The 13,638-nt window shown below is 41.8% G+C and overlaps 2 protein-coding genes across 2 annotated transcripts in view; one reads left to right on the top strand and one right to left on the bottom strand.

Moving 5' to 3' along the window:
* LOC117902778 (protein eyes shut) overlaps window positions 1-3,975 on the bottom strand; it is a 44,825-nt gene extending 40,850 nt beyond the window's left edge. The window contains exon 1 of the mRNA XM_034814374.1: window positions 3,205-3,975. Coding sequence (XP_034670265.1) covers window positions 3,205-3,815 — 611 coding nt within the window. The 5' untranslated portion in view covers window positions 3,816-3,975. The remainder of the gene's footprint in view (window positions 1-3,204) is intronic.
* Window positions 1-13,638, top strand: part of LOC117902805 (MKRN2 opposite strand protein) — a 64,301-nt gene that overhangs the window by 39,032 nt on the left and 11,631 nt on the right. The window lies entirely within an intron of this gene.

Here is a 13,638-nt window from a genome sequence, read left to right on the forward strand (position 1 = left end):
GAGTAGTGGAAATAAATATTTGGTAGACTTGGGGGACTTGGTTTCCTTTTTTTGCTATTTCATTGCCCAACCCACGGGCAAACCCCGAATCGAAATGGAAATGTAAGTGAAAATGCAAAGAGCAAACAAACAAAAAATGTGTCAGGGGAACACTGCGGCCGAGAGCAGACCAGAGCGAAACAAGACAAAACATGGCAGGAAGCTTACACAGGAGCAGGAGCAGGAGCAGCAAGGAGCAGCTTAATTAAAGAAGTTTTCTTACCTGTGAGCATGGCACAGGTGGGGGTGGAGGGAAGCTCTCTGCTGGTTGTCCTTTATAATGGATTACATTAGGATGCAGAAGGCAACCGGGCTGCCAGTGCACTCTGTGTCTGTGTGTCTGGGTGTGTGCTCGGGACTAAGTATGGAGATAAGCACCTAGACACATACCTGCTCGTACCCGTACTCGTATGTTGTTCTCTCTGACTGTCTGACTGAAGAGCCCCTGAGATACAGCCTGATTACCGCCCTCGGCTCGACATTTTCACCCTGGAGACCATTTGATTTGTTGCCTTGGCAGGAACAATTGGGGAAATGACTATATAATGGCATTCGACTTGTGCTTGTACTTAGATCACTCTCTGTGCCATTTGGGCAAGAAAGGGAATAATCAGAATTTAAGAGTGGAAAGCCATCAGCCAGTACCATGGGGAATCGAATGGGGGATGTGACTGCGCCGAAAGTGATTTTTAATCTGAATGTCTGCATAATGCATCCTAGCAGAAGTTGGTTTATGAAAACTACTTTAAAAAATTTCTTTCATTAGTCTTTTCAACTTGTTAAAAACATTACCGAAACCGCTGCCAATCTGTACACTTAATCGCTGCAGCAATTGGCTAAACAAATCTAAACTGGCGCTCAACTTTTATTGCACTTTTCGCTACAGTTTTAAGAGCCAGCTCATAAAACAGTTAAAAGCAAGGCTTATCGCTGCACATAAACCAAGATAAACCAATAAAATATCAATGTTCTCAGATACGAAATGGCCGTGAAGCTCCTTCACTGCGTTTCTAGTCTGGAGTCTGGAGTCTGAAGTCTCCCCCCGGAGACGCAGTCTGGTAACTTGGAAGTTTGGTCGAAAACTATTCAGTTAATCCGTTTAAATCTCATGGCATCATGTTAAATTTAATTGCAGCTATAAATTCCACTTGCCAGCACATAAACTTTCCTATCCATTCACGGACCCCCAACCAAAGTCTTGGGGAAAAATGCAAGCGCCGGGCAAACAATTTTTTCCCCCAAGCTCCTCTCGCATTTGACTTGCAGCTTTTGCGTGAAATAAAAAAAGAAAGATAAACACCCACACATATCTTAACCGCTTTTGCTTCAGTGGGTGGCTGGTTGCAGGATTAGCGGTCGCATATATTGCGAAGTGAGCAAAGAAAAATAAAATGCCAGTTACTTAGTCGTATAAATGGCGTCAAGAAGAGCGATGGCAGTCCATGAGGAAGGATCCAACAGCTGGAGAAGGGTGCTGAACAGATGGAGAACTAACAGCATCTTCATCAGCCAGTCCATCTCTTTTGCTTCCCTGAAACTTGTTTGTGCAATTGGCTATACTAGCTGGTGGTTGCTTGGCTGGTGGTGGCAAGGATGTGTCAGCAGCCGCGACGGAGGTGTGGGGTAGCTAAGCCTCAAAGTCTATCCCCGTCGAATGGCTAGAGTGCAGCATTTTGAAATGTTACCCCTGATTTGAATTTGAAGCAAAATGAAGATTTGAGTGTTATTTTGAATAGATTTGCGTGGATTACCTTTGCCTGAAGGATTTGCTTGGATAAGAAGATTGAGCGGTGGAAAGTGGGTGTGCAATTTGCACACAAATTGTGTCTGGGGTTTGCATGGACATTTTTCGTTGAAGGTTTTTAATTTTTATAGTTTTTTGTGGCATCTTTTTGTATGATAATATTTCTGGGATTTTTTGAGGAGATTCTTTAACTTTCAGAGACACATTTTAGACTTATTTCTCAATGTTTTCAATACCCAAACCTTGTAAACTCTAAAGGTAATTTATTTTTGTAGCTAATCCCTCAATAATATAGATCTGTAAATCTTAAATTCATTCCTCAATCTCCTTGCCTTTATATTACCTTTTTTAAATTTGAAAACTTGACTAAATCCCTTGGCATATATCTTGGCGGTAAATTTACCGCATTAAGAATGCACTTTGGCTCAGTTCAGCCCAGTTAATAATTTTCCAGTTCCGTGCAATTGAAACCTATTCAACACACTCGCCTGCTAGCGTTATCCTCCTCCTCATCCGCTGGCTGTGCCACACCATTCCTGCCACACACTCGCAGTGGCCGCAACTTAACCCCATTTAAACGGGCATGCATTAAAAAAGTCTAAAGGATGAGAGTGGGATCAGAATCCTGGGGCTAAAAACTGGAGTGTATGTGCAGCAGATGGGCATGCCATGTGGGGTTGGATATCTGCGGGAAATTCATTTGCCTGCAAAGTGGCGGCATCAACATGTTGGCCGGCCATCGAGCGATAGTATGGAAAATGGGGATGCACCAGTGTATGGCTTGGGATTCGATGGAATGAGAATTGAAACTGGAACCACTCCTGTATGCTCAAGTGGTGCAAGTTTATTGCCACTCGAAATGTGTTGGACGGGCTTCTGTTCTGGCGATAATAAGCACAAAATGAGCCTCAAACTCTGAAACCGAATGCAATTTTAAGCAAATTCCAAGCGATGACCACCACCTGCACGGGACCCAGAGGGATGGCAGCGTGATCTATCGCAAAGGAATGTGGAATGCATAATCAATGCTGAAAGGTTTCATGGGAATTATGCTAATGGGAAAGGTATCGCTGGAAAGTTTCATGGGAATTATGCTAATGGGAAAGGCATCGATGGAAAGATACACAAATTACTCTTAGAGGGTTGAAGAGGAATTTTCTGAAGTACTTTAAAATAGTTTAAAAATATTTCTTGATTAGTTTAGGGTACGTTAAGGTAAGTTAGGGAATTCTGTGAATAGTCTCAGTCACCTATGGTCATTAGGGATTGTGGCGGTTATTATTTTAGTGAAACTTTCCAATTCTTTCAATGTAGAATCTCTACACAAAAGTCACGACTCTCCCTTTAGATTTGCCATCTCTAAACCTTAAAAGTATTTGCCTTACAAGTTCAGGGTGCAAGGGGCGGTAGAACGAACTCACCTGTTCAGGCCATCGATGCAAACACCAAACACACAGGGATTGCTGAGGCAGGCAAATCCTGCTTCGCCGCCACCCACCAGCAGGCCCAGGCAGAAGCCGAGAAGCAGCAGCAGCCTGGAGTGGAAGCTGCTGCCACCGCCGCACTTAGCTAATATCCTTAATGTCCAGGCAGAGTTTAATCTTGAAGTTGGTGCTGTTTCCGGGCAGCAGGATGCTGCTGAAGCTGATGCTGCCGTTTCAGATGGAGTTGAAGTTTTTGGAATGGTTTTTATCGTTGGTTTTTCTATTGTGGTTGTTGCTTCTGTTGTTGCTGTTGCTGTGGTTCTTGTTGTTGGCATCTTTTGCAGGTGGTTTCGTTGCATATCCGTTGTTGGTTGTTGCTTCTGGGTGGTGGTGGTGGTGGAGGCTGTCAGGCCCGTGGTGGTGCAACCATTTGCTGTCAACGGTGTGGCAGCTCGGTCATCATCCTCTTCCAGGGTTCTCGCCTGCTGCTGCTCATCCTCATCTGACTGCTGCTGCAGCAGCTGTAAGGGACGTCTTCGACCAATTTCGCGTCTCATTTGAGGCGATTCCTCCATTGTCTGTTTATCAATCTGAATCACGTTGATCATACGGCCAGTGGATTCTTGGAAAGTGCTTTTGATTGATGCTGCTGGTGCTGCTGTTGCTCCTTGAGCTGCTGCTGCCTTCCACTTGAGTGTCCTTTCGCTTGTCCTTGTTGCTGCTCGTCAATCCGCTTAAGTGCTTTATTAGTTCTCATTGTTTGCCCTCCACAATTGTTTGTATTTCGTTGGGCATCCCACAACATCCACATCCAGCTCTCCCCCTGGTTATCCTAGTGCGGCGCTCCTTGAATGCAATCTGCCTCGCCTTCGCATCCTCAGCATTCTTGTTTATGATTTTACCACCCCTCCTCCTCCTGTCTGCTCTCTCCTTTCTCTTATCTACTTCTTTGTTATATTTTATCTTTTTTTGCTCTGTTGTTGCTGCTGCTCGTTCACATTTTTGCAGCCATTTCAATTTACAATCTGCAAAAAAAGGAGCATAAGAAAGAACTTCATGAATATTCAGGAAATTATTTGTTCAACAATTTGGTTAGATATTGTTCATATATTCTGATTAAGATTTTAGCTTTGCCACTTAAATGTTTAAATGGATTTGTTGCACACGGATTTGGGGGATAGCAAAAAGGATTGCAACATAGATATAGAGGTTAGCAGACGGCTTTCTGGGTTTGTTTCATGCATTCATTTATTTATTTATTCCACCTCATATTTGGAAACTTTATTGTGAGAATTTAGACATTTATTCAGACAGAGACCTAAAATTCAGACGATTCAACAATGGTTTTTTTACACATTTACTCACATTTACTCAACATTTACTGGAGTATCTTAATAAATAACAGAGAAATAAATAAATAACTATTTAAAGAAATATTAATCATTATGAATCTGGTCATCTAGTCAGAGGCGCAGCCGTAGAGTAAATCCTAATCTTTGTTCTTCATTTGCGCTGCCCACTGTTATCCCCCATTCTCATATACATACATATGTACATATCTACACATGCACATACATATGTATGTATGTACATACTCCCGCACGGGCATCAGCCCATTCAGCCGTTATCTCGCGTTTTCATCTCGCACCTTTCCTCCCCCATTGCTATTACTCTCTCGATCTGTCGCTCTCACGCTTGCAATATTACAGCTCCTCTTTCGCGACTTCTTCTCGCACCTTTCTTGTTTTCGTTCGCTAGCGCTATGGCTCTCTCGATCTGTCGCTCTCTCGCTCGCATCAGGGCAGTGGCAATGAGGCCCGCCTGAACAGTAACATGAACAGTTATCGTCTGAAAAAGCTCAGAAGCTCAACAACTTGTTCTGGCACCGATTCTACTGTGATTTCTTGTTGATAAACTTATAGAATTTTAGTAAGTGTATCTTGAAACATAAAATAGCTATTCACATTCACATTTGAATGACATATTTGGTCATGATATACAGAGCGCTAAAAACTATTTTGTATTTAGTAAAGTAACAAAAATTCAAACCCCAAACGTTTTTATTTCAATTTCAAATAACCCACAAAAGTGCTGTTCCAAAATGTAGCTACAATAATTTCTCCCATAAAAGAGTTATATGTTGCTTTGACATCTCTTGAATAAACAATACTCTTGAAATTCCCCAAAGCTTTTTCCCACTTTTTCAGACAGTTCAAAATCGTTTTGTCCCTTTCTCCCACTTCCCTGTGAAATGTGAATCTGCACAACTAATCCATAATGCCGCCATGTGGCTAGGCTTTCCATTTCATTTCATTTTGTTGGTTGGGCAGCCAGATGTACATCACACATGTGTCAAAATAAACCCCAGAACTTGTACACAAATCACACATACCCAGGCGAACATGTGTTGGATGGTTCGAGGTGGGTTTGAGCGGCGTTTGGGGCTTTGGGTGCTTGGCTGTTCGGCTATTAAAACGATGGACGAGAGTAGAGAAATCCCAGTCACATGTGCAGTAAGCTGCAGAAAAGTTAACAAACATTTTTGGAACTCTCTTCTTTTTTTTTGTTGCTGGTACTTTTAATGCAGCTCCTCTCTTTCTCTCTCTTTCTATTTTTTGAATGTCTTTCATGTCTTTTTTGGGTTTTGCGACTAGCAAATAAATTTATATATTTTTTATGGTAGCCGCAGAAAATGCACAGACAGCTCTCGTGACAAGTTCAAAATTGAAACCAGCTACGGACTCTGCACGTCAATTAAGGAACGAAGGACCAAAGCACCAAAGCACCGGACATGTGCCATGGCAACAGCAAAAAAAAAAGAGAAGGGATCAGAACTACGAGTAGAAGGAGCCAGCCAAGCAGACCCAGACAACGCCCCATAACTTGACTGCATCATCAACATAAATCCGACTTAACTCCGAGCAATGGTCAGCAGTTGCAGTTGCAGTCCACCAGTACGATTGTTGGGAGTGTCTGTAATGTGGGGCCATATTGTTAGGAAAGGACTGAAATGGCTGCAAACGATATGGCCAACGTCAGTCATAATGTTTTGGGATTATATCTTGGTGCAGGAGGCTTTCTTTCAGCTTCCATTTTCCATCTTCAAGTGGAAATTAGTGTCGTTCATGTGAAATTGAAAGATGCAACGTTGACTGACTCTGCACTAAAACTAAAACACATCCACCAGCAACTCTGGTATCGTTTGGAATAACTAGGACACAGACACACAGTAGTGTAGTCTCAATGTTGGGCAATAGATCCTGATGATGCTGATGAGGCTCTCGTTGTCCCATCAGCAAAACTGCATTGTCAAGGGGCCAAAACAAAGGAAACAAAAACACACAACAGCCCATACCTGATATGGCTGCAGGGCTGCTGCAAAGGTAGAGGTGGGGGTGTGGCCCGTGTTTGGAGGTATCATCACATGGCCGGCTGACGACAGGAGCAGTGTGCGGCCTCGGAGCATGAATGAATTTAGCCTGTAAACACAGGGACACGGGGACTCAGCATGAAATGCGCACGAACGGACTGGCTCCTCGCTCTCTCTCTCAGAACTGGCCAAGAGCCAAGTGGAGCAGTCAGCAGGACAGCAGGCAGCAGGGGAGGCATGAAGAGGCAATCTCGAATTGCCGGCTGAAGCCTGAAAGTTGTTCAAGTTACAGAGAGAGAGAATGGACATTGTTGAGTGTTTGGTTCTCCACCCACGATGATGATGCTGATGATGATGGTGTTGAGTGGCGCCTCGAAAGCATCCCACCAACCATCCACCGCCGTCGTTCAGGGAAAGCCATTCAACACTGAACAAACAAAATGTTGTCCACTTTCGTGCAAGAACCCATTGGGAATTGTTTGCATTACCAGCAGCAAAAATTGCACGAGGGTAAGGCAACGATTGGTGTTGCACATTTCGATCTTTCAAGTAGATAAATGTTGGATAATATTTTCCAAATTTCTTTTATTTTCTTTGATTAACTTGCTCAGACATTTTATCTGACTGTATCTGCTGCAATACTTTTATGGGAGTTGGGGATAAATGTTAGCTGGCAAATGTCATCAAATTGCTTGCACCTGCAGCATACATTTTTCGGTGGAAAAATTTTAACTAGCGCATAAAAGCCAAACGTTTTCATGCTCGAAAGCCATGTCAACCTGCACAGCAACAGAACAGAATCCCAAACAATACAAGCCAGGAGCAAATCAAACCGAAGAGAACCCGAGGACATGCCGGCTTCTAGATGTTTCTGTTTTTATTGTTCCGGCTGCTGTTCCTGCTGCTGTTTCTGTTTCTGTTTGGTTTTTATGGCATTTGCAGAAACTGCAACTTTGTAGAAGGACCGACCAAATCGGTGTTGTTTGGTAGCCAAGGTGGGACTGGAGGAGCCTGGGGATTTGTCATTAACGTTGAGCCATTGCCGACTCGGTGTCGACATAATGTTGCAGATTTTCAAACAGAAATGAAAGACGTTGTTGCGGCCTGTCCTCCTTCATTACCATTTTCCCGTACCCAGACCCATCCCCGTTGCCGTCACGAATTTGGTGACACTAATGAATGGGCCTTGTTGGGCAATGTGTAATCTGGTGGGGTAATTATAAGCAGGTTTTCTCCTCTCGATGATGATAGGCAGCCAGAGAGAGATAGAGAGACGCTGATGACAGCGCTGTAGAAAGGACTTTCCGGCAGCTGTACAAAAAGTTTGAAAGATAAATGGCCAAATAATGATTGTGATGGATTGTTGTGTGAATTACAGTGTAGTCTAGTCGACATCAGACATCGAAAAGTGGTAATTTGCCGTGCTGTTAATGACCAAAAAGGTAATCGAAACATTTAAATAAAGGATGGAATTATGTTGGTAATTGACAGGCAGGTGTCTATCTGATTTTTCAATCTATTGTTAAAGGAAGGACTTTGTAATTGAGGGGAAATTTATTAGGGAAATAAACTTAGATATATTTCATACATATTTTTGTTACCCTAAGAGTACTTCTATATTTTCAAGACTTATGTTCTCGTTTATTTGCCAGAGAAATTTGCTTGCATAAATTTTAATTAAATTGTCAAGATTTGTGCTTGTCGGTTTGTTGTATTTTAAGCGAATTTATGCAAAGCGATGGCAAGTAAACAAGTGCTTCTCGACTTAAATAAAAAGTTTACTTGAAATATGCTGAGACAACAACAACTGTAAGTGAGAAGAGAGAGAGAGAGAGAGAGAGAGAGGAGAGAGATAGAGTGGAATGTGGGAAAAGCTTGTTTCCTTTTCCTCACCCATTTATTCTCTCGCTCTCTGTGACGCTCGCTCCCTTAGATTGTTAATTAATTCTGACAAATATTGTGCAAATATTTGGAAAAACTCAAAAGCCAACAGCAGGCAAGTGCCATTGTCTTAGGGTGCTGCTGTTCCGGCTTGCAGTTTGACTTACATTTTGTTTGAAAGGGAAGGAATTAGAAGATTTGGCTAAGATATTACTCGCATTACTCTTATTTAGCAAATGCATTAAATAAATTAATAGATATCAATTTAAAATTTATAACAATGTAATCTTGAAGCACACGATTAATTAAAATATTTTATAAATAACTTTAAATGCTTTATTTTACTTCAAATTGAAATCTCAAAATAATTCGCAGCTTGGAACACATTTATTTTTCTCTTAGAAATATTCTCCCAAATTAATGAAGCTGGGAAAATGCCAAGCGAGTCTCTAAGGATCTTTCGTATGCAAATTGTGTCTCCGCATGTGTCTGAGTGTGTGTCTGTGTGTTCCTGTGTGCCAGTGTGGATGTGCTGTAATTTGGAGCGCGTGAAAATCGATGGCCAAAAATAAACAACTGGCACTGGCACACACACAATGATAGAGGTAGTCGCCATACACACTCCCACATGTTAAAATAATTAACTTGTCTTTGACAAGACATATTTACATATGAGTAAACACATTCCACTTTCTCTCAGCCACTCTCTCGCTAGCACTCTCTTGGTACTCCCTCTCGGACTCACTCTCTCTGTCTGTCTGTTAATAAAACACGCCATGTTTGCAGTGCACAAATACAATTACCTTTAAGTACGAGCACCCCCTCTGCACTGTCGTACCGTACGGTACCCATTCCACTGGTCAAACACGTGCCAGTCCATGGCACCAGTTCCGTTTGCTTAATACGATTACATGGCCTTACCCCTACCCAGCACCATTCATGCTTCTTCCAGCACCCCCAACTGGCAGCCACATCATAGCCCCCCATTCCATCAAAAACTTAGACCATAAGAAGTGGGAATGCTTTGGTTATGATTTCGACTATGAAATACTGGCTACTTGGGAAATTCTTAAGGAAACCGTTTACGATGAGTTAAAGCAAAGTGGGAGTAGAACCAATGAGAAGTGTTTTTGCTTCTCTATAAAGAGAATCTTACTTTATTGTATCCTTCTTTCAGAGATCTTTCTTTAGCTGAACTTTCAGCTACTTACACTTAAAGTTACACAAGTTTATTCCCTTTCTGCACTACAAAACATTTGATCACACTCTCAGATACCCTCTTCAAAGGGTACAAACGGTGGACTACACAAAGCAGCTGGCAAACTGCTGCTGCTGCTGTTGCTGCTACTCGTTTTAGCTGCCGCTGCCACTTCTGCCACAAACGTGACGCTGTCCAAGGGATGGATGGACGTAACGAGTTTGGTGGTTGGGGGGGCAGCAGCAGTTAGCATTTCGGTTAGAGGGCGTGGCCCCTGCTGCTGCTGTTCCCCTCACCACCCAATCTTCCCGTCCTTCTTGTTTGCTCTTGCTTTTATGGGTCGTTATAATTAATTGACTTAAATCAATTTCTGACTTTGAAGCATATTCGTGAGCATTTCTCTGTCACAGTTGCTGCTGATGATGTTCGAAAATGTATTTCATAACTCAAACGCAATGTTGGTCATGATTGGGATGTACAAATATGGATGGTTCAGTTAGTATAATTTCTCAAAAATGTTGCTCAAACAAATGGCATAATCTGGTAGAAGAATGTTGTTCTAGTTTGAAGAAATCATTCATAAATATGGGTACAGTGAAAGGTATCAGTGGAAGGCAGTCAACTGACCTTTCACCTTTCAAATTTCAGCATTTAGCTTCCTTTGTTGCTGCTCCTTTCGCTTAGATATCTGCACTCCTTATCCTTAATTCAATCTTCACTTTAGCATTCCCATTTCCCATTCAATATCCCCGTTTTGCATTTAGTTTTTTGGCCTCGAGAAGCTAAAACCCCTTTTGCCACTGCCTGACACCAGTGCCACTCTTTGCTTTTCTTTTCCTGGTTGAGAGCACCGTGGAAGAAGGATAACAGGCGACATCCGTTGCCTAGGAAGTTCAAAGCTGGCTAGATATATGACTGCCATATCCTGAGCTGCATCTGCGTCAGCTGGAAGATTAAGTGTCAGCACGCGCTGTCCACAGCAGCACACACACAGAGAACACATAGAAAGTATAGGAACCAACGGAACACACTCAACAGCAAAACGAAACACAGACATACACACAGGACGATACAAGCCAAAGATTGCGCATACGCCACATGGCCGCATGGTCTTGACTTTGGCTATTTCTTCTAATACCACGTTATTTGTAGAAGTTGAGAAGGAGTCTATTCTATTGATAAACATTTGTGCAACGGAAGGAATAAGTGCATTTGTCTAAGGTTGAAAATTCTAAAGTATTTTTAATTTGAAATATTTTAAACTCTGGAAATATCCTCCTCTTATCAAACATTTCTGTTGCTGGACTCTTCCTTTTATAGAAGGTCTCTTGCCCAGGTATCCTTTAGTCGAAATATCTTTCGTTTTTCGTTTCCTTTTGCTCCTCATTGGCCTTAGCAGACTTTGTGCCGGCTCCTCTTCCTCCTTTTGCTGACCCAGCCGCTTGCCTTTCCCCTATTAACATTGTTTGGCTCTCATTCTTTGTTTTCTAAATGTGTTTTAAAAATGTTTCGAAAATTGTCGTTGATTCTCCTTGGGCCTTCCCTTTTTATCCTGCTGTTTGCCTTTCGCTGCTCTCTCTACCGCTCGCTTGGGAGGGGTTCGGTCTGTGTAAACACATTTATGTTGGGCGTACGACGATATGGTATGGTATGGCGTGTGGCATCGTTCCGAATATTTATTAAAGCAATCTGTGCTTCCTGCAGATTTATTTAACCGTATTTGTCTTGCAATTTATACACATCGCGTTGCATTGCTGCGGGATATTCGTATATATTTTTGTGGGAGGAGCTTCATGTGTGCCATATGGCAACCGATTCCATAAACGTAAATAGAACGTAAATTGGTTATTGAAACATTTATCTAAAGCGGAGGGTTTACTGCTTTTTGGGGGCGCATGTCCATGTGTGTGTCCAAGTGTTTTGACTTGGAGATTAAATGTCCTCGGGTGACTTGGTGCGCCGTTGCTTTGATTGGCTTAATGGCTTTGATATCCAACAAACTTATGGGTTTGATCAATTAACTATTCAATTTGCCGTGATTATTGTTGTGGGCTTAAGAAATTACCTTTTGATGTTGCCAAAGAGATTTGTGGTTGTTCCAATTATCGATTTTGAATGCGTGGCATTTTGGGGCTCAAATTAATGCTTAAAGCAAAGCTTAAATGTATGTTTGATAATTGTGCACAAAGGAAAGAAATTCTCGTGCATTTAAATTCAAATATTCCCTTTTTATCTATTAAAAATGGTTTTAATTTAGCTTATGCATCTCTCTGCGCAAGCAATTTTTCATATTCTTAATCAACTTTTTCTTTATTTACTCAACATTTGAAATTGGGTTTTCCCTAAGAACTCGAATTAAAACTGAATTTATAGACACTTTTTGTGGCCAGTGGAAGAGTGCATGACTTTTCTGATTTATATTTTCTTTATTGCTGTTTGCTTTTGCCCATCAAAAATCAATATTGAAATGAGAAATACTTTTCTCTAAGCTGAAATGTGGCCACTGCCTCTCGGCTTACTAATCCTCCTGGACTACTTTTGCAGCAAACTGAAAGTAGTCTACTTTGAGGTGGAGCTAGCTCATATCTCCACCTCCCCCCTGGTACTAGCATTCCCCCAGAAAGTTTCTCCTTGCTGTCTCTTCCTCCTCCTGCACTTGCCTTATCCTTGTTGCCACACCGCAACAGAAAATCACACCGCAACATCGCAAATGCAATAAATGGAGCCAAACACACAAATGTGGCATAAACAACACAAAGAAGCGGGGTGGGGCATGGGGCAAGTGGGCGGGCTAGGCAGAGGGCATCGGCATGGATACATCGATTATACAAGGGCGGCCGGGAAACCAAAGCCAAATTGTGGACGGAGATAACTCGACTCCACTTTCTTCTGCTTCTGAATCTGCCGACTTCTTCTTTCTCTCTATAGTTGTGTGCGTGAGTGTCTGTGTGTGTGTATGAGTGTATTTGTGGCACTATGTAAAAATGTTGCATGCTTTCGGCGGCCAGAAACATTTTCCACATTTTTCGGTAGTGGTAATAAAAGTTTTTATCGCTTTGAATGAAAATTTTACGCTTCCGCAATGTGGAATTTTGCTGTATCTCTCTCTCTTTTTGAAATGCTTGTTGCTGCAGTTGTCGCTGTGCTTATTATACCCTCTCAGAGATAGACATAGAGGCTGAGAGGGTATTATGATATTTATTGTTTATTTAGGTTGAAATTAAGGCAATCTGCAGTGGACAAAGGTGTGCATTCTGTGTCAATAATTTTAATCCATTAACCTGAAACTCTCCACAGAACCTTATTTCCTTTTGTGTCAACGAAGCCTAAGCTTCAAAAGTTTCTGTTTATGTAAAGATCCTCGTTTAATGTATAGGAAAATTGTCTCATAGATGGGATGACTAAATTATTGTTCTTTTGAACATAAAAATCTCAAAAAAGGGCATCCGAAAGCTACTGCCTCTGCATCCACACTTTCTTTCATGTTTTTATTGCCTTTTCCGCCTTGTTTTTGTTTTTTAGATACCATGCCTCTACTTTGACGCCCTCAAATACGTACAGTGGGCGTGGCTCGTTGCTGTCTGTACTTTGTTGGCATTTGTGCCATGAGCGTGTGTTGTTTCCGCTTGCAATTGTAATTAAAATTGTGCAAACTTAAGTAAATGCCCGGGCGCCATATTTATGTGGGTGACTGTAATTGCATGCGAGTCGCATCCCAAGCCAGCCTCCCCCAAAAAAGAGCGAAACAGGGGGAAACAGACACTGTGTTTATGCTTGCAAATGAGTAGAAAATTGAGTTAATTTAATTGCAGTGAAAATTGGTTCGTTTTTCGTGGAAAACTTTTGCAAGTGAAATGCAATGTTAGCTTGTGCCACAAAACAAGGAAAATTTCCCGAAAAAGAAAATGAATTTTTGTTTTATTTTCTGGGAAAATGTAAAGAGGATTTTGGGGGTGTTGGGAAAAATTAAATGGGAAAGAAA

This window comes from Drosophila subobscura, chromosome U, assembly GCF_008121235.1.
Source record: "Drosophila subobscura isolate 14011-0131.10 chromosome U, UCBerk_Dsub_1.0, whole genome shotgun sequence".
NCBI classification, from domain to species: domain Eukaryota; kingdom Metazoa; phylum Arthropoda; class Insecta; order Diptera; family Drosophilidae; genus Drosophila; species Drosophila subobscura.